The 21,383-nt window shown below is 46.1% G+C and overlaps 1 protein-coding gene across 5 annotated transcripts in view; it reads right to left on the bottom strand.

Moving 5' to 3' along the window:
* SETBP1 (SET binding protein 1) overlaps window positions 1-20,573 on the bottom strand; it is a 341,470-nt gene extending 320,897 nt beyond the window's left edge. For 2 of the 5 annotated variants that reach the window (XR_004953710.1, XM_036229997.1), the window contains exons 1-2: window positions 19,932-20,573; window positions 27-673 (exon numbers count right to left, since the gene is read on the bottom strand). Coding sequence is in view for 4 of the 5 variants with exons in the window: in XM_036229997.1 (XP_036085890.1) it covers window positions 27-503 (477 nt within the window). In the remaining variant the exon portion in view is untranslated. Of the gene's footprint in view, window positions 1-26; window positions 674-4,462; window positions 5,589-19,279; window positions 19,854-19,931 lie in introns of those variants that run through there. The other 3 variants (XM_036229999.1, XM_036229998.1, XM_016147779.2) reach the window with 3 other exon arrangements.
* Window positions 20,574-21,383: the final 810 nt, after the last annotated feature.

The following is a 21,383-nucleotide window of genomic DNA, read 5'->3' as shown; positions in this document are numbered from 1 at the left end:
AAACCCTAAAAAACAGGGCTCTCTACCTTCTTTTTGGAGTGGCTTCTTTCCTCCTCCTTTGTGGCTTTGCTATTTTTCCCAGCACGGGACACCTTCTGGTCCCCAGACTGCTTGATGGTGATCTTGATCTCAGGTGGGCATATATAGTTCTCCAGATTCTTTGGGGGTTTCTTAGCCCGCTTTGTGGTCTGAATCTTCAGCTTCAGACTCCCCTCTGTGAAGTTTGCCTCTTTGATAGAAAACTCCTGTTCTTCCAGGCCATCGCCTGCCACCCATTTCTCACTGTCTGCATTGGAGTTGGAATCCACATCCCTCCCAGAACCCAGCTCATCCTCCTCCTCTGGCTCCATGCGTTCTCCGCCCACTGGGATCCCCTTCCCAGTTCCTGTAGCAGATAGCAAAGGTTCTCCGGGAGCAGTCGGGGTCTTGGCTGAGGAGACCGGCAAGAATTCCGACTCGCTCCCCCTTTGCCGGGAGCTGCTTAAGGTTTCCCTGGACTCCATGACAATCCTACAGTCTTCAGGAGTTCTCAGGAGTAGGGAAGGAAAGAGGGGAAAGGGAAGGTGAGAAGAGAGGACACCTAAAATTCCAAGGACAAAGTGGTCCAGCCGCTGGGGTCAGAGTCACAGGGATGGAGACAAGGTGAGGTGTTCAGAAGAAATCGGATCTGCAACTGAAAAGCAGAGAGATAATTAGCCAAGGCAAGAGGGAGAATGACCTCAAAAGTAACACAATCAAAGTTCCAGAACCCCATTCCCATTTATCTATGGCATCGAAAAAATGATGGGATCAGAATGTACATATCTTCATATTGCAGGAAGTTGAACAAAGGGGGAAAACACATATACACTCACACAAACACACACACCCCTTCATTAAAATGTTATTAATTTTTATGGCAGTGGTCTCAAGAAAGATAAAGGGAGCAAGCCCTCCAGTTCAGTAATCAGCTAGAAGTTTCTTAAACTGAAGCCATAGCCGGCTGAGTCACCATCAAAACCTAACATGACGGAAGGGAAGTCTGAAGTGCTGACGCTCGGGTCTGCGGGAACTGCGTTTGGCCGGTTTCTTGCACCACTTCCCCCTCATGTGAAAAACAGTTTGCAGAGCTGAACACAACCTTTGAGGTGCCTGGGCCAAGCTCTTCATCCCCTTGGAGCAAGGACAGGTGGCCCACATCCTGCCCATTCTTTCTTTATCACTTTTCATTATGAATTATTTCGATCACGCAAGAGTCTTATCTCGTTCTTAAAACAAATGCAAAGCTTAGGCACAGGCTTGAAAACAAAAAAGAAAAACCAACTCTAAAAATGTTTCTATTGATACAAAAGATATTTAATCATTAATTATTTAGATAAAAATAGTCGTTCGAGAGAGTTTTAATTTCTTTCTGGTCTTTAAATAAAGTGGCATTATATCTACATAACAACAAAAAGAGAGAAAGGCAGAGGAAGCATTTCACAGGCCTTTGAGAGCGGCAGGAACCATCCCCTCCCCTCTCCAACTGATCGCGATCTTTGACTTTGCCTTCCTCCCAAGAAAAAAGAAAAATTGGTGAGCTTTCTCCTGACCATTGTAGGATGAGCTAAACTATTCTTCGCCCTTATCCACTCCATGCCCCATTATTCTCAGTTTTATACTCATCATTTTCAAAGCCCTAAAGGAAGCCTAAATGTTCATTCTCAAGGGAAAATATAGAGCTCTGGGGCTGCACAAAACTTCAAGACATCACCTCCTTGCACCCATAGGCTGTAGGTGAGCTCACACTTAAGCCTTCTTAAATGGCTGAATACTCTAAGTTTCCCAGAACATTACTGCACACCTTAGGTTTCTACCATTGAACCCATCAATTTAAGAAACTGGTCAGCAAATGTGCCCACCATAAAATTCCAACAATGCCTGCCTGCAAAGACACATTCAGAACAGCCAAGAACTGGAACCTAAAGACCAGGCACCTATGTTCTCCCTCTGGAGTAAGGACATTTTCAGCTGATGTCCCATGAGGAAGCCAGCTAGAAAGGCAGCCAGAGCTTCAACATTGACCTGCTCCCCAGAGATGCCCAGAAACATACTCAGCTCCTGGAAACTGCTCAGCCCTGTAGAAAGACATGTTTACAACTGCTTCTACTTAGGGGAAAACCCAATAAACACAGCATTTCTGAAAGGGAAGAGGCTGCCTAGTGAGAACATGAGCATCTTTGCTGAAGCTGTCAATCAAACCCTAAACAGGTGCCCCATGCTATAAAAGGGACAAAGTCTCCACTTAGGAATGGTTGAGGGCACTTAAGCTATCTGACGCTTCATGCCTCTTTTACACGTACGATTATTTTTCTCATCTAGACCTATCGGTCAACCTGCCCCAAACTTTACCTAATTTTTTAAAAGTCACATTCAAGTCAACATTCATTGAGGCCTCTCTTCCAAGTGCTAGGTACCACACTAGCTGTTGGAGGCATCAAGATCCTCTGGAATGTGTCCATGCTTCTGGAGCAGAAAGAGTCAAGTAGATCTTTCTAAGCTTGCACCCTAGAGCCATACAAACTGCAAGCCACATTTCCTTACGGCAGTAGTGTTCAGAGGTTTACTTTCTCAGGCAGGAATCTCCAATGTTACAGTTCACTTCCCTGCTACTTACATATAAAGCTACCTTTGAGTTAGAGCAAAAGGTGAGGCATATTCCTCATAAAACATTCCTAACCTAAATCCATTCAGATCTTTGAGCCACAGTTGGCCAATGTATATTGCAGATTCTATGATGAGAGAAAAGGGGGTGAAATCTAAACTTCGGAAAAATGATTAGGTGTTATGAAGTGGACATATTACTAACACTAAGAATGTATATTCCATTAAAAAATGACTCACTTCAGAATTTCTTATATTTAATGGTATAAATCATTAACTAATTGATGAAAGAGACAAAGTTCCAAAAGTTAAAACCCAAGTAATAAGAGATCTACAAAAAATTAAAACGCAACATTATTTTTTTCAGTTCTCAAGTCAAGATCCTAAGACACAATTAAAATACAATCTCTTTCCTCAAGGAGGTTACACTCTTAAAGAGTGACTTGAAAAATGAAACAACAGATTTTTATATGTCCAATAATAAAGAATAGTAACAAAGGGAAGAGAACATGTTTTCCACTTGGGCACGGTGTAGACAGATGGGAAATTACCTGGGAAGGCTTCGAGGAGGGCATAGGATATGGCTTTGACCTTGATGGGCTTCAATAGGTAGAGTGGGCAGAAGAAAGACATGGCAGAAAGAAGGGATGGCATAAGGCAAAGCGTGGAGCAGGAGCATGCAAGGTTCGGGGGGAGGTCTGAGGTATGGCTAGGAGGTGTGGTATGGAATGCGGACCGGTGAAAGGGGTAGCTGGCAATGAAAGATGACAGCCAGATCACGGACATCCTTGAATGTCACGCTAATTGGTTGGATTTTATCTTACAGGTAATGGGAAAATCCATTTAAGGGATGTCAATAGAGAAATGATGCTATTAAGGCTATGGTTTGGGAAGATAATTCTGGCATGTGGTATGAGGGATAAATTAAGAGAACCTGATATTAGAAGCAGGGGGACCATAAGAAGGCTTGGTCGAAATTCAATTATTGTTAAATAAGGACCTGAACGAAAGCACTGTGAGTACGACATGATAAATACCAGAGATGAAACAGTAATCCCAATCTTCAGGAACACATCAGTCCCAGCCTTTCCATAATGGTTTTGCCTTAAGAATCCAGTCTTTGGCCTCATTAGCCACCAACGTACATTCCCTATTTAAGTCACACTAATCTCCACAGTAGCATTATACACACAGAATTCTTTCTGCCTTAGTATTTTTATAGAATCTTTTCTTATATCCCGTTCCACCGATCCACGCAATGCTTGACATACAATTTTTGGTGTCCTCCAAATGTCTGTTGCACGAAGGAATGAATGAACAAATGAACAAACAGGTCCCAACTTCCAACATTTCAAGGTCATGCCCAAGTTTTCACTTCCCCCATGACAATATTTTGTAAACTCTGGACCACGGCATTCACTCCCTGGCCTAATTTACACTGTACCCAGCTGTATAGCTTACCACTAAATACTAGTCTTGCACTGTCTTCTTGTTTCGAGTACACAAATCGTATTTCCCCCACTCAACTGCAATTCAGTCTCAGACTGAGACCGACTGCAGTTGCACAACTCTTATACTCACTTCAGCACCCAGTGCAGGATTGGGCACTTGGAGGATTTCAAGACGCTCCTTCTGAATGAAAATGAATTAGCCCCTTGACAGTTCATTCAAAGTCCTACGATTCAAACTACTCCAACTACAGCCGCACCCTCCCAGGCAGCCCCTGCGAAACTCACTGCCTATGCTGAGGACTTTAATCCAGCCCCTCACGTTCATGTGCACCCCTCAGTTTAGGAAAATAAAAAGAAGCTTTCAAAAGCAAAGAGCAGAGAAATCTAACCTGTCTGTTTACTTCACCAGCACACAAAGCTGTTGTTCTGCTGCTGCCTTCTCCCAGCACATACCTGCCACCCCAAATTCACAGTTCAATCTGTTGGTGAGCCTGGGAGACAAATGCACGTCCTCGTGGGTGCACCCCTGCCAATATGCCCGTGTGAGCACAGACACTCCTGACTCACTCACACACTCACAGAGAAGGGGAAGCCGAAGCAAGGTGCAAACGTTTTTGCCTTGTCACATTCCAGCAGTCAGCAACTCCTCCAGAGGGGGCGGGCACACAATGGACACTCTGTACTTGGCTCAGGCCTCCGGTCCAACAAAAGTTAACCCTGCTGTGACTGCCTGCAGGACTTGGGGAGTGGCAGGGTCTAGGAATAATGAAACTGCTTAGGAAATAACTGCCTATGAGGTCCCAGGAAACAGAGGGGCTAGAAGAAGGGGGTGGTGAAGTACTTGGAAAGAACACTGGGAGAGGAATCTAAGACGTAAGTCTTCTCCTTCAAATCTGCACGATGGAAGAATTGTTCCTAGACTAAAAGACATTCTCCACCTACATCCCTGGAAAACTCTTACTAATCCTGGAGCTTTGTGGAAATGCACATTCTCAAGGCCTACCTATGGCTTCGGAGATCCAGGGTGGGATCCAGCCCTGATTTTTACCACACCCTCCAGGTGGTTCTAAGGGGTGTATGCTTTGCCAGGTCTATGTGCTTACTGCTACCAATTGCCTTGACCTTATAGCACTATTATTCTGTGTTTGTGGGCTTTTTTCCTTACAGGAGTATTCCGAATCTCCTAAGAATGTCTTAGTTGCATTTTATTCATCCAGTGCCTAATGCATAAGGAAAACTCAAGAAATGCTGGTTGACTGAATTAGTAAGTAAATAAACCCACTTGGGCTGGGCTTCCCACCATCGCTCATCCAGCTCTCCCCATGACTTTGTTCCCAAGGCATATGCAGGCCATCCTTACCCTGACTGCTGCTTTCCAAAGGGACAACATGGTGGAGCTGACAGAGCCCTTGGCATACCTAACAGGAGTGAAGGATGTGGACTGCGGACCTAGTTCTGCCATTCAGGAGCCCTCATCTTTCAGTCTCAGTGTCTCGTCAACAAAATGGAAAAAAAAAAAAACTTCCTGATCTCCCCTTATTAGGTTATGGTTTTTATCTTTTTTTTTTAAATGGAACTAATTTTTTTTTCCCAAAATAACACATGCACCCCATAAGGTCTTAAAGGCAAATAAGCACAAAGATAGGAAAGTCCAATGCCTCACTCCTTACCTTTCCCAAACTCTTCATCCTCAGTTACCTGGCTCTGTACTCTGCAAATCCCCATAAGACCAGGCACTTCTCTCATGCAAGTTCTTTGTAGTTCAAGAATGTTCCCTTCAGTTATTCCTTTCATGATTTCTTCTATTCAGTGGTGCTGATTTCTTTCTAAATTTTTCCTGTAACCCTTAGTTTAGAACTCTCAGCTCTGTTCTCCATTTCCTTCATCTTCTGTCTTACTGTTTATTTCTTTATTTTTCATTGTGGGAGAACACGTCCTAATGTGGCCTCCATAATATCAATCTAATTCTGTCTCCATCCTCCCTTTGCCCTTACCGACTGTGGATTTTGCATTCTGCTATTGCACACTTTACATTCCTACAATCTTTCTTTAATCATCCTCCTTTCAGCTGATTCTGATACCTTTTCTTTTTAGAATGCTCCCTCCCTATTCCTTTACTTTTCTGTTCCACCGGGGTCATGCTTCTTCCTGTCGTAGATGTCTAGAAGCTTTCCAAAATTCTTATTTTGCTGTTGTAGTAAATAATTATCACAATACTGTTCCTTTTACCTTGTGCTGAGTGTTTCCCCCCGCTAAGGTCTCATGTTGAATTCTTTCATTTACTCATGCTCTAATGAGGAGTGAGTCATGCAAGGAAGGTAGTCTTGGCCTACAGAGAAAGTACCGGATTCCTTTGGACACTACCTTCCACTCATCTCGAAGCCCGTCAAGCCCTCCTCTCAGAAGTGCTGCTCTTATCAGCAATCCAATCACCTCAGTTCCCAGCGGACAGTAACAGAGGTGTGCTGAACCCAGCCCCAGGGGCTCGTGAGAGATTAATATGTGACTCTCTTCACAACTCCACACTAAATGGTGTCAAGTTGGTAGCTTGAACATAGACGATGGTAGAAATGTTTATGCCACAGGAATCAGTAAACTTAAATCAGGGCTTATAAAAAATCTGTTAAGCATGGTATTCCGGTAGGAACACCATGGACAGTAGACATCTGTCTACCATTGTTTTGCTGCACTAGAGGGGATCCTTCTGCTGAACTCTGAAAGGCTAAAATCCATAATACGCACTGTTACAAAGACTCTTTATGTCCATCTCAGAACTTTATCCCAAGAAACGTCTTTTGTCAAGAAGTCAACACCTCTCTTCTACTCTCCCCAAATCTCTCTCCTCCAGTCTTGCCCATTTGTTTTCTGAGAGCTGTAGACTTTGAGAATATGTATAATTATGTTAGGGAGGAGACCATCTTTAGTTGCTTTGTTAACAATTCCCATGCAGATGACTGCCTATTTTTCTGGTTGATAGAAGTTGTGAGTTTCTTATTATAGGGGGGAAAGTATATAAAAGGATGGAGTGTGAGCCCAACCTGACTATAAATAGGGATGCATTGGTATTTTAAACCTAGGCTCACTGGCCTACGGTTATGAGAATCCCATCTCAGATTCCGGCAACAGACTGACTTTGGCTTTGGGTTGGTTGAAAAGTCATCTTTCTTTGTGTCTTCTAAGATGTCTTCTGAGGAGTCAGAAGTAGCTTTTCCCATTTTGGGGATTTGGTATGTGTCTGGGATCCTCTTCCTGTCCCCTGAGTTAATGCCACTTTATTACTCAGGCCCAGGTTAAATGGCACTTCCCTGAGCTTCACAAATGAGATTAGTAAACCCTGCTTTGTGCCTTTATCACACAGAATTTTCTTTCCTAGCACCTACTATATTTTATAATTAATAACTGTGCCACGCTCAGTTTCAATTCTGCCTCGCCCACTAGATGGTAAGCCCTTGAGGGTGGGAGCTATATCTGTTTGGCTCACCACAGAACCCACAGGGCTTGGCGCATTTCCTGATCCAAGGAGGAACTCTCCAAATTATTATTTCGCTGAGCAAATGCTGAATGAGAGGCTATGTCAAAGGCCGTCCAGGCACCATTTGACTCAGGTGTCCAAGACTCTGAATGATGTGTATCTGAAATCCTTCCTGCTACAGAAACACCCACAGTAAATGCTCCGGAAACACTGATAAATTGATCAAGTGACCCAACCCTTACCCAGCTCTCAATCAGCAAGGGCGAAGGCAGCTCTGCACCACAGTTCTCTGCCCCGCAAACACATCAATGGTTGTAGACTGAAACTCAGACTTGGTGGCTTTTTTCTATCCCATACCTGTGTGGTACAGATCACAGACCACCTCCTGCAAGCTGTGTCCCCTGGGCACTACGTCCACCAGGTTCCTCAGCAGCATCTCCTGAGATGCGGCTCCCGCAAGTCCTCCGATTTGCATCATTTCATATGATTCCCTGCTGCTTCCTCTGGCTGTCCTGCCCTTTCTCCTTTTTCTACTTGGTTACCTCTAAGTCATCCTTCAAGAACTGAGTCAAGCTTTACTTCCTTCATGAAGACTGGTTGGACCTTCCTTTTCTACTCCGTTCTCCTTGTGTGTGCGCGCACACACACATACAGGCGCACACACAGATGGTCTTGTTCTCACTTCCCTAGGCATTCTGCTATCAAAACATTTGGCAAACATTATTGCAATGTTCCATTTACTTATTTATCTCTCCCATCAGACCAGGACCTCCATGAGAGAAGGAGCTGGGATTTAAATAGGTCTCGACCACAGTTCAGAGCACAGTGAACACACACAGTAAGTGTCCAACAACAAGTGCCCAAGCCATGTTTCTCCTTGAAAAGAAGACTGGAAGTAGCACTGATTTGATGCCGCAGGGTTAGATTTCTTAGCCTTTCTTTCCCATTTAGTAATTGTGTTCTTGTAAAATATATCTAAACTGTTCAAGTTTCATTTGGAAATTGGGTAACAATCCTACCTCAAGGGTTGTTTTGAAAACTAATTGAAGATTAAATAAGATATTTACGAAAGAACATGCTGAGGTCACCTTAGTGAGTCTTCGAATTTTCTGGGTAAATTCGATTTACTCCCATAGTCTGTATTACTCACACTATTATTTGGCTAAATGCTGCCTTCTCTTCTCAGATCCCAAGTTAAGCCTGAGGGACGAGGGCTGGAGACCAACCTCTTCCATCTCCCTTTACAATGGAAAGCACATACAAGCAATTTAATTTGTACCTGCTAAGTGTTTTGATGTTGTTTGAGTATTGTTTTGCTCTTGTTCTCAGTTTGTCTTGTGGAGGAAATAAGACTAAGTTCATTCACTAATTCTAGATTCAATTCCCTGCTCTGCCATTTGGAGCTGGGTGACCTTGGGCAAGTTCCTTTTTCTCCCTAGGTCTCTCTGTCTTCATTTGTATAATGAGGGGGTATAATGAGGCAAACTCTGTGGCCCCCTCCAGCTCTGATATTATCAGGTGCTACGCTTTATCTCCTCAATAGAATCCCCTAAAATATAGGGCTAAGTGCCTTATACCTCCTTATAGATTTTACTGGATCTGCAGCTCTGCCTGGCTGAGTCTAATGCAAAACTAAGGATTAATCCCTTAGCTCCGATCTCCACAACAGGGAGAGAAACAGAATCAAGCTTCTGGAGCCTGTGGCTGCACACACTATCTGTTCACCAATAGTTCCAGCTCTAGCTGCAAAAATAGGACCTCCTCTGGGAACCAATAACACAGCACAACAGAATGAGCCTTGGGTCTTGGGCCCCCGGGAAAACATCTTTAAAGCATAGGGCTGGGCCAATCCTCAAGTCTACAGACGGAGCTCTAGCTGTGGCAAATTACCTGTGGCCTGCATTTCTCCACACAGTCAAGGAAGGCACACAGTTATGGTAAGGGAGGGGATTAAACACAAACAATGGCCTTTACAGATATCATCAATTTAATCTGGAAAACAGTCCTGTGATGCAGAAGACTTGTCCTCATTTTACAGATGTGAAAATGAGATGGTTCAAGGAGGTTAACAATTTGCTCATGGGCACACACTACCTGTACCAGAACCACAATCAAATCCAGGTTTACATGACTCCAAAGCCCATGCATTTACATTTACATCGTGATGTTTCTAACACACAAAGCAATGCCAGCTTTCAACCAAACACTCTTAACTGCTTCTACAGATATGAGCTCCAAAATCGGTTTGCCATCTGACTTGCCACATCACTTAAAATCTCTAGACATCCGTTTTCTTATCTACCCTCCTAGTGTTTTCAAGAATCTTACAAGGAAAAAAGTAAGTAATATATGCAGCAGAACACCAAAATAGGTTAGGTAGACCTGTAAGAAGTAACTGATCATAGTATGTCCTGTTCAAGTAGAGTAGAGAGAGCCACATGGCAAAGAAAGGGATCCTCACTTTTAAGAGGCATGTAATATATAACACGGGCTTTAAGTTTACTATTTGATTTAACCCTGAGATGTACTCATTTTAGAGACAAGAACACTGAAGATGAGAAATTTATTGAAATGACAGAGGTAGTTCTGTCTGGCTCCAAATCTCATTTGCTTTCCTAGAAGCCCAGAATTAGCAGTCTCTAAAATTCTTGTCCTCCACCATGCCATTTGTAACCTGGGGAAGAAACTGACAGGCTTCCTGGAAAGCAATGGGACAAAACTGAATAATAGAATAGATAGTACATTCCATAGTCTTTCTTTCAGGCCCTCTAATGTTGATTCCATGCCCTGTTCAGTCTTAATTCAAATTCCTCAACTTTTCAACCATCTGATTCAGCAATTACTTTGCTTGTTGTCAAATGAACATAAAGTGTTATGTGACACTTACACATTTGTGCTTCTGCCACCAAAGACATGCTAGGCACACCAGAGATCTAAACAAATATTAACTCCACTTCCCTTCCTTTACATTTTTTATTCAGCTATCTTGAGCTGTCATCTAAATATTGCATTTACTGTAATTTGTACATGTCTTTCTCCAATTATACATCAAACTCCTGGAGATAAATACCAGTATCATGGAGATCTCCTATTCCTCAGAGTGGCTGATTCCCAATCTGAATGCTTATATGTATTTTTGGTTTTTGTTCTGAAAATAACTCTTTTGAACCCCAGATAGAAGACTTGGCGGTTGACAAGACCCAGGGCAGGCAGGACAGTCAGACGTCAGGGTTCTCTCATGTGTGGTGTGTGTGGAAGTCCCCTGACTGGTGCACCCTTGTGACCCTCATGCCTACTCTCCTTACACTCTGAACACTCCAGTCACGGCCCCCTTCTCAGCTCAGGGGAGGTACAGCCTTGGCCTGTTCCTCACAGGACCCCATCCCATCTGTCTTGCTGCCTGATACTCCACAAAGCCCTGGCCTCTGGGAAGTGGTCTCCTTTCTGCCTCTACATTCTCAAGAGGAGTATCTTCTCTGCTGCTCTATCCAAGACTGTCCCATTATTTAGGACTCAGCCCAAGTCCCACTGCCCATCCTTCAAAGCGTTCCCTGATCTATCCAACCATTGGAGATGCTGGCCTTCCCTGCACTCCCACTGGAATTCAGTTACTTAGACCTAAATGATTGTCCACTACTGGTCCTCCACCTTATGGTGTCTTCTACTAGATCGAGAGCAGAGTGATGCCCTATATAACTCTTGGAGTCCCTATAGCACCCATCAGGGTCTAGTCATACTTGTGTTTAAATGTCAACAAGCAAATCAAGTTTGCTGAATGACAGGGCTGAAAAGTTGATGAGTTTGAATGAAAACTCTGGACAGCTAGATTGGATCCAATTTAGAGGGCCTTAGGTTTTATCTTTCCCACTGTGGTCAGAAGATCTCAGACCACCAAGATGCCTGCTGCGGGTGGCTGGCCCATCAATATCAGCCAGCTAGACCTTCATCATCAGGGCTACCCCGCTCCTCCCAGATGCAGTACATGTTAGCGATTACCATTTTTTTCCTTATGGCAATCCCAAATTGACATTCAAACTTTGTCCCACCTCTGCTCCTGTGTCAAAGTTATTCTACTCACCAAGCAAGTCCCCTTGTTCCAATTCTACCATCGAACCCTAAATTACATTCTTCCCAAAGCTTTTCCGACTGCACCTTAGCCCTAATCATTCAAACAGCGTAATTCTACTCAGATCATGCTTCCACTTGGGCTGCTGACTGACACTTTCGACGTGTGTTAAGCATGTTTCTCCAGATATACTGTACATTCTCCGAAGACAAAAGCCACATCTCATACAAGACCTTTCCCGCCCAACAGTGCCAGGAACAATGGCTCACACAAGCTGCAATGCTGAGACTTTAATAAATATTTGTAGATCAAAAAACTGACTATAATCGAGCTCTAGAGTATAAAATAATGAGCATAAAGAAGGCCCATAGGGTTTTCACATCAAATCATCCTTTTGAGCCACTATTATTAATCAATACTTTAAAAAAAAATCAAAGCTCTTATTACTCAAATAACAATAGTTCACAGACAAAGCCACTGACAACCGCAAGGTGCTTGCTACCCAGGTTTCATCATTTTTCTACAAGCGCAATAGTGTCCCAACTGCTTCTGATAAACATGCTGAGGCTGCTATGTTAGATCCATCAAACTCAGCGACTCTAGTCTCCACATCTTTCCAGCTCCAAGTTCAAACCCCAAGCAGCTTCTTTCCACTGACAGAACTGCAAATCTTTAGTGGAGGGAAGGAATAATGAAGAAATTGCTTTTCTCTCAGTTAATAGTGTTGCTTGCTCCCCGCCACCCCCCTCCCCCCCCCCCCGCCCCTGGTCCTAGGGTAAAAGTAATTCCAGCATTTCAGTAGCTTGCAGAGCTTCCATCTTTCTTGATATCCAACCAGTATGCTCCTAGGTAAGTTAGAATGCCTGCTGAACTTTCATAGAGCCTTGAAAGTAAGTCAAAGCCTAACTTTCCTGATCCCACCCAACGCAAAGCTCAGAGGCCTCTCTCCGGCTTAGAACAAAGTGTGAGTCATTCCCTTTGATCTCAAAATACATGCACACAAACTCACTAGTAGTGACTGAACACAGGCCATGGCACGGCAGACTCTGCCGTGGGGACTGAAGGGACACCTCAGTAGCACAGGCATGACCCCAGTCTTCATGCCCAACGGAACCTACATACACAAAAATACCGCCCAGCCACCTGGATTAAAGAGGTTTACGGAGGAACCATCGCATAGATTCCAGATGCCTACTGGGCACAGGAATCATTAGCAAAGCTGGATAGAGAGTATATTCTAGATTTTCCAGAAGGTGTCTTTGTCTACTTCACCTTCCTTGTCTCAATTCAGCTATTTCACCAAAGGAGACCAGTTTTCAAAAAAAAAAAAACAAAGATGTAGAGAATGAATCCTTTTCTTCCACATGATTCGCTGTGGTATCTCTTTACACTTAGCTCACCATCTTCTCCCCTCCCTTCCCCACGCTCCAAGTCTGGCTCTCTCTTTCTAACTGAGGAGTTTCTCCTTACCCTATTTCCCCTTCTGTAACTCTTTCAACCATAGCAAACACCTAGCAAAGTGCACTAATCCTCAGTGGGATCGGTATGGACACTTGTTAAGGTGCCAATAAATGGGGTTAAGGAGCTCTGAGCTTTAATAAAGCTTCAAAACTCCTGGGAAACTTCTAGCTGTAGAATCAGAGAATTTCCTATCAATCCCAACTTTCACTTTACTATGGCTCAAGCTAAGAAGGAGAAAGATAACTTATCCTACATTATGTGCTAACGGGTAGCCAGCTCAGCCTGCAGCCTGCCTTTCAGGAGCCTTTCCGTAGAACTTTCTGAGTACATTTCTCTGCTCAGCCTTCTTTCCCATTGCGGCCAGGCTTACTCTGTCACTGAGGAGCGAGGAAGCACTTGGACTTAAGTAACAAAGAAGACTGCGTGGTTAAGTGCCAAAATGAGTGTGGTGGATAAAAAAATGCAATTGGAATTTTCAGAGAAAGTCAAGAGCCTTGTGTGCTGGAGTGATGATGGGACTTTAGAAGGCACTTAATAAATATCCGATGATTCAATGAATGAGTGAATCAGTGACCGATAGGATGTACATGTGGTAAAACAGTAACTCTTAGGCTTTGAGGGAGAAACTGAGAGTGGGCGATTGGCCCTGAAAGAGAGCCAAAAATATAAAAAGCCATTAACATAAGTGGTTATTATTCACTTTGTCTAAGAGGTCCTCATTGTGTTGCTTCGCAGTGCAGAGCTTCAGCACACCTTAAACATCAGCTGCTTTTAATGTTCTATCCCTAAATAAACTGTGATTCATTCATGCAACAGAAATCAATCATTAGCGGGCGCAGGGCTTTGTGGGGCAAACTCGGCCCTTCCGGGCCCTTCTTCGAGAACTCACAGCCTGGCAAGGTAGTGACAACAAACCGAGAAGCAGCATGAGCAGGTTGCTGGGGAAGTGCTTTCAACCCGAAGTGCTCTGGAGACTGGTGTGACAGCTGAGAGAGAGCTGATCTGATGTCCTAAAAGGGAGCCGTTCTGGCTAAATGGGGACAATCAGAACACCTTTCGTGGAGCGAGCTGAGGTGTGGAGGTGGACAGGTGGACAGAGTGCCAAGGGTCAGGGAGGAACCCAGCCTGATGGCAGCAGGGGTCTGCATGTGTGTTGTGTAAAACGGGTTCACTCTAGAACGCCGCCAGGTGTCCGAGACAGGGTGAGCCAGCAATCATGGGAAAGGGAAAGAAAAACAAACCGAAAGAATCGGGGAGCAAATAGACTGAGAAGAACTTTCCTGATTCTCCAGAACTTACTGGGTTTGCTAGGATACGGGTAATCCCGACATCAGTTCTTTTCTTTAGAGAGGCTAAAAATTCTGTCCTGAATGTCCCTGCTCAACCGCTGCATCTCCCCGAGACCCTCCCCCCGCCACCTTGCCTCCCCTCTCTGTGTGTCTCTGTCTTTTTCCTTTTCTCCTTCTCATCCTCATCTCGAAGAGCACTTCCCGAGCACCAACACATCCTTGAGTCCAAATTGGATATTGTCTGAGTTTGTCTCAGGTATGCATCCAAAAATTCAACTTTTTGATTTTTTTTTTTTTTATGAGTCAACTTAAGAGCAGAAAACAACTTTCTTTGAGAGGGACCCCTGTAGGCATTTCTGGTTACACTAAGGGTTTATAAATCTCTGGGCTATGGAGATAGTGATCTCAGGACTAGTTTCCAGGAGGCAGCATGGAAATCCTCTCAGAGTTCAATTACAGAAATTAGCTGGTATCATTAATCCTCACAGCCCCTGTGAAGTCTGCGGAGTAAGCATCTTTAGCTCTATTTTACTGATTAGGTTACTGAGGCTCAAAGAGGTTAAATAACTTGACAGGGGTCATTTAGCTGGGAAGTAGTAGGGACAGGATCCAAAGCAGATCTGTCACTTCAGGTGTGATACTCTTCACACTTTAACATAGTAGTCTGATCTCAAGTTAGCCACCAACTTATGTCATTTCTGCGTCACTTATATCAATTACCTCATCTTCTGAAGGGGGATATGATGCTTATCCGGCCTCCCTCTTTAAGAGAATCAGAGGGAAAATGCGATATGATGATATTTTTTAAAAAGGGCAAAATGCCATGCATATGAGAGTATTTTTGGTGGAAGAAAAATAAGTTGGGTCAGGAAAACATTTTCCCAACCTGGCAAAGTTCTTAAACTTATCTGCTCACCATTCGTCCCCATCCCTACCCAGCTTGTGGAAAGGCAGAAGCCTCTGTATGCCTGGGGGTCAGTTCGGCTTGCTTTGCCTATAATTATTTCACATGGATCTGCTAATCATAATCCACCATCAGCCCCTGGGGAAGCGTGGCTGCCTTCTCCTATGTGATTCTGTGGACTTTAGGCCTGCTCGTCTTCTCCATTTGACTCTGCCATCATTTGCTCTGAACTGGACAGGAAGTCAACTGTGAGTTTCTAAGCTAAAGGCCATTAAAAAAATAATATTTCCCCGACCTTAAAGGGTATCCTCTAAGGGGGTGGGGGAGGAGAAACCAACTCTGAGAGGGAAGCTGCTTCGCTCTGAACTTGAAACTTCCAAATGAGAACGCTAAGGGACACTAACTTGGATTAAGTCATCTAAGGTTACCGGTCCCCCCAAAAAACTTTATATTGCCCTCACTAGGTGTGTCTAAGGGGCATCAGATTCCAATCGAAGGCTAAGTGAAAAAGGACATGAAAACTTAGAACTGAATGATAATGTAGAATGGCATCCCTCCCCTGTGTTCATGAAGTAAACTCTGTGGGCATCCTGGTGTTTGCTTTTCCACATTTATCAAGCATTTGACTACCCAAAGTGTCTGCAACGTCACGAAGAGTTTGTGACATGCCAGGCTGCCTTGAGAAATAGCTCTAAATGAAGCCCAAACCTATGGCAATATGTATAACAATAGTGTTCCTTACTTAATTCTGGCCTAAAACAGTTTGAGAAGCTCACCTAGTTTCATATGTCATTGGAAAGGAACGGAATTGAGCCGTTTTGTTCCCTCTTTCACAAGAACCCAATGACCAGTCATAGTGATGTCTAGCAATGACTCTATGAGGCTTCCTTTTTCCAGGTAGTATGGCCACCTCTCCTGAACAAAAGCAGCCTCCTGACTCCTGCCCCCACACCACTAGACCTCTCTCACACAGTGGGGTCCTTAAAGAAACTCAATAACATCAGCCCATATTTTAAGGCGCTGCAACTCCTGACAATGCTAATGTGTTAATAATAATTTACCCCATTCCTCTGGCAGGAACAGAACTGAAGCAACTTGAAATGCCATCAGTAAAAAATTATTTATTTCCCATTCCTGAGCAGCAGAGAAAACAAGGTTTCATTGGCTGGGTCTGCCTTCAATAGCTTTCTGGTTTCAATTAAAACTTCAAGTCTCCAAGGGAAAAACTGGCATTCTGGGAGGCTGAGGCCCCGCCAAGTTTCAGTGTCTCCGCAGGAATCCAGAAGGGATGTCCCATCCATCTAGCCATAGCCACTTCTCATCTTCCTCCTTTTTCGCATGGGATAAAGAAGCTGCAGAGCAGAGACTGAAGTACAACTAAAAATAATGACCAGTTAAAAGAACTCTCCTCTCCTAGATGTGCATTTTGTGCCAGAGAAGTATTGATTCAGCCCCTAATGGAATTGAAAGTCAAGAGAATGGCAGAAACAGGATCGGGAATCCAGGTGGAAAGTGCCTACCTATTTATTTCTTCTCCAGCAAACTCTTGCCTCCTACCTCTCCCCCACTGACCATTTTCAACTAAATTCTAAAATATTCTACACAGTTTTCTCTTTTTCACCAACTTTCTTTTAGGTCAGATGATTTACGAAGTAGCTTGCTGTGAATGACATAAACACATGACCAGAAGCCCCCATGGCACCAAGGGCTACTTGGTACACCCTGGGATACTTACAGGCTTCTCGGTGTGAAGTCCAGAACTAGGTCTGCCAACAGCCCCTTCCTATGTAACATTCTGATGTTAACATACAAAAGATCAGATTACATCCTTTCACTTGCCTAGCCCATTCATGAACATATAAGGCAGTTGATTTTTTTTCCTCTAAAACTAGAAGTGACCCCCTTCCTAACCCACATCACTGCCTCTCAGTCACTATGCCTTATGTTCACTACAAGTCAGCCCCTCCCCCACCTCTAGTTTGTTTATTCCAGTGACACATGTATTTTCCCTGCTAAGAGAGACAAGTCAGTTTCCCTCCTCTGGCTGGGGATTGCAATCGCTCACCACCTCCTCCCCCCAGCCCAGCTCAGGTTACTATAGTGGCAAGCAGCTCAGACAGCCCAGCTCTAACACCAATTCGCCTTCCCAAGACTAAGACATTTTTTTCCTAATGGGGGAGGGGAAGATGGTGTGCAAAACAGCACTTATGGAACCTGGTCTCCATATCTTCTCAGCCTACATTCCCAGAAGTTTGCAAATACTCTGTATTCAACTACACTCTTCTGATGTGTCCTGATGGCCTTTTCTGGTAGCAGGCAACTTGATTAAGTACAGAGAAAAACACAGCATCTTCAACTTCGCTCTGAAACCTGGGACTCCCAGGTCAGAGCAAAAGAGACTCTGCCTCACTACAAGAGTTGGGGAGGGGGGGACGGGTAGAAGCCCCAGAAAGCTAGAGAAGGCTGAGAGAGTGACCTGGGGCTGTAAACTGGCTGTATTTTAAAGTGCCACAAACTTTCTCCTCCCTCACACATCCCCCCTCCCACCCGCCCCAGGTGGTCCCGCCTCCCATCCCAGCCAGACAACATCTAACTGTGGTGTGCAAAGGAAACTCTTCCAGACTGTCCAGCTCTGGCCCCAGTGGTACAAATGTGACCTGCACAGAATACCATCCTTCCTCTCCTCCATGTCCCTTTTCTCAACTGCACACCTGCCCCCACCTCTCGACACACACACACACACACACACACACACATTTTGCAGATGAAGATGAGTTCAGATGAGGCACATTCAATTTACCTGTGCGAACTAAAAGAGGATAAGAGATGGGGCCAAACTGCCAAATAGTTTTGGAGACAGCTACTTTACAAAGTTTATTTTTGTACAAATCTACAGGAGAGGAAGGGGAAAAACCAGAATGAACAGTAAAGGAATGAAAAGGAAGAGAATGAACAATGATGTGAGAGAAAAACAAGTAATGTTAGTATTTCCTTAAAGACCATGGATCCCAACCAAACTTTAGGAAAAAAGGTGTAGATTGTGGTGGGGGTGGGGGGTGGCTTGGAAAGAAAAGTAGCTGCTGTAGAATTCCAGAATCGACTGCCCTGTTGAAGGAGAGCTTCTGCAGAGACACAGACACACAAATTGGCCTTTTAGCATTAGACGTCAACCATGAGATTATCAGGACAGCTTATTTGAAGCGGAAACGAATCGGAAATCCTTCCCTCAACACTCTTAGATGGATATATACACTCTGGAACCCACGCGGACAACACGTAAAGAATAAATGCAGCATCGGGGGGCAACGAGAACCCCCTCCCCACACTCCCAGGACCTCTAGCCTCATCTCCTACATCCAACTGAACAACTTTCTAATCTCCAAAGAAAATATTTCCAGTTGGATCCGATTTCAGAATTGTCATAAGCCGTGTGGGTCAGGAGAGAAGGGGTGCTTGTAGCATGTCAGGGAAGGGGACTGGAAGACAGCATTTCGGCAGTTGTTATTATTATTATTATTATTATTGTTATTATTATTATTATTATTATTTTAGAACCAGCATGCTCTACCGATAAAAAATTGTTATTACCTAACAATGCTTCCATCACAAACAGGCACCAAAAACAGCATCACCGTTATCATTACCTTGCTAAAGATCTGCCCAGTCCAGTTTACCTGACTTTGTCTCTATGGAACTTCTCAGACAGTATTTTAGTCAAAGAGATAATGATTTGAAAGACAAAAACAATAAATCGATACTGAAGGGCTCCCTTTCCGGAGTGATTTCCCACTGGAAACCACCGAACGGGGAAGCCTGCCTTTAATTTCCAAGCCCACGGATCCTCTAGAAACACACACAATGCGTGCTTTCAAAAAAGGCATTCGTCTGGTTTTAAGGGAATTCCTGTCTTTTCAGAGTCCCACAACCGGAGAACGAGAGAAAGAGACTCGGATCCATTGATTAAGATTTTAAGAGAAAGACTAACACAGAGCCACAACACAAGCACACACCAACCTTCGCCGGCTGGACCACTTCTTCCCTGTTCTTCTTTCTATTAACGACACGTTAGATTCTGATACATTTCCCCCCAAAAAAAATCCAACTAGGTTACAATGTAGCTCTCTAGCTCCACTTAACCTGCAAGTTACAAAGAGAGAGAGAAAAAAAAATCCTGCCGCCTTCCCACCCCTTTCCTTACCCCCTCCCCCTCCGAGTCCACTCCACCAACGCCAAACCCGCCAGCCCTGGCAGCCGGCGGCAGGACCGAGGGAGGGTGCAAAAGGGGGGGTGGGGGGGATCAGATTAGGCGAAACTCAATAAGCTCCCAGCCCGACACTTCCACCATCGCCACCACCAACGGGCCACTCCAAACGAGCCAGCATCGCTGCCCACCGCGAGCCGGCCGGAATCGCGCCCATCCTCGGCAGCCTTTCGGGGACCAGCATCCCGCCCCTCGACCGTGTCTCTCCCTTCCCGCCCGGTGCAAAGTCAAAGCCCCAGCGAGGCGACGTTAACTTTTGCATGCAGGGCGCGCGCGCACGCACACACACACACACACACACACACACACACACACACCGCCCCCGACCCTGGGCGTGCGGGGGCCCGCGGCGCGGCGGGAGGCTGGGCGCCCGGCTCCCGGGCCAAGGTCGCTGCGCGTGCTCACCCATGTCCCGGCGGCTCCGGCTCCGCTGGCCCCGGCGCTCGCTCAGATCCCGGCTCCGGTCGCTCGCCCGAGCCCCCAAAGGTGCTGCTGCGGCAACTCCATGGCGATGAGCATCTGTCAAACGGCGAGCCGCTGGCGGGCCGCTCTCGCTCTGGGGGCGCGGGGGCCCCCGGGCGCGCGGAGGCGGCGGCGAGCGGCGGGCGCCCCGGTCGGCCCCGCGCTTCCCGCCCGGCGCGGCCGCCTCCGCCGCGCCACCGATTTATGGAGAGAGATATCAAGGGGGAAAATGGCGTCTCCGGAGCCCGAGGAGTCCTGGAGTAATCACATTCACACACACACACACACACACACACACACACACCCGCACGCACACACACTCGCACACAGGCGCGCGGCGAGCCGGCTAATTTTAGCAGGAGCCAAAAAAAATCATATATATATATACATATATATATATATATATCCCCGTCTCTCCGATCAATGCTTTTTTTTTTTTTTCCTTTTCTTCAAAGGATGGTTTGGAGCTTTTAAAAATGTTGCCGGGTTTGGGCTCGCAGGAGGCGGCGCGCGGAGGGCGAGGGCGCTTTTGCTGAGCTGTGCAGTTCGGTCCGCGGCGCCCGGCGGCCCTGCCCGCCCGCTCGCGAGTCCGCCCGCGGTCGCTAGTGCTGCCGCCGCCGCCGCCGCCGCCGCTCCATGGCCGCGCCCGCCCCGCGCCCCCGCCGCGTCCCCTCGCCGCCCGCCCGCGTCCCCGGCGAGCGCTGGAGTGGGGTCGGGCCCGTGTGCCTGCCTCCCGCGCCCTCTCCCGAGTCCCGGAGTCCTACAGAAAGGAAGGGGGAGGGCGCGGGCGGGGGAGGGGGGAGGATCGGAGCTGCCGCGCGGCCGAGCTCGGCGGGGACCGCCACCCCGCGATCTGCCTCGGAGGGGGAGCGGGCACCCACACTGCTCGCCCAGTGGACCGGGGGCCGCTTCCCGGGCTTGGGTCCGGGGAAGCGCAGCCAGTAACGAGCGAGCGACCTCTCCCTCAGCCTCCCTCTTTCGGTGAATTTCGGGGAATTTCGATCAATTGGAGGGAGTAGGGCTCTTGACTGGGGAGAAGGAAAACAGTTCGTGGAGGCCACTCGGGGACCCCTCGCTGCCCTCGAGCCCCTCCCGCTCCCCAGCGCCCTCGCGGCCCGGTGGCTCCTGCGCTCCCGAGTCAGCGGCGGAGACTGGGCGGCCGCGGGGACCGCTGCGGGTTCCCGGGCTCAACACTGCCACTATCTGACACAACAGGAGCAGTGTTGGGGAGAGGGGCGGGGAGCTGCGCGCTGAGGCGCAAGATGTGATAGGCCCTCGAAACTGGGTGTCTTTTTTTCTTTTTAACCTGGTAATTACATTTTACTTTCAGGTTTTTTTTTTTTTTTTTTTTTTTTTTTTGTCCAGCGACATGCATGCATTCAGATGCTTATGGGC

The sequence above is a fragment of the Rousettus aegyptiacus genome, unplaced genomic scaffold, assembly GCF_014176215.1.
Source record: "Rousettus aegyptiacus isolate mRouAeg1 unplaced genomic scaffold, mRouAeg1.p scaffold_m13_p_12, whole genome shotgun sequence".
Lineage (NCBI taxonomy): Eukaryota > Metazoa > Chordata > Mammalia > Chiroptera > Pteropodidae > Rousettus > Rousettus aegyptiacus.
This window is presented reverse-complemented; position numbering and strand designations above follow the sequence as displayed.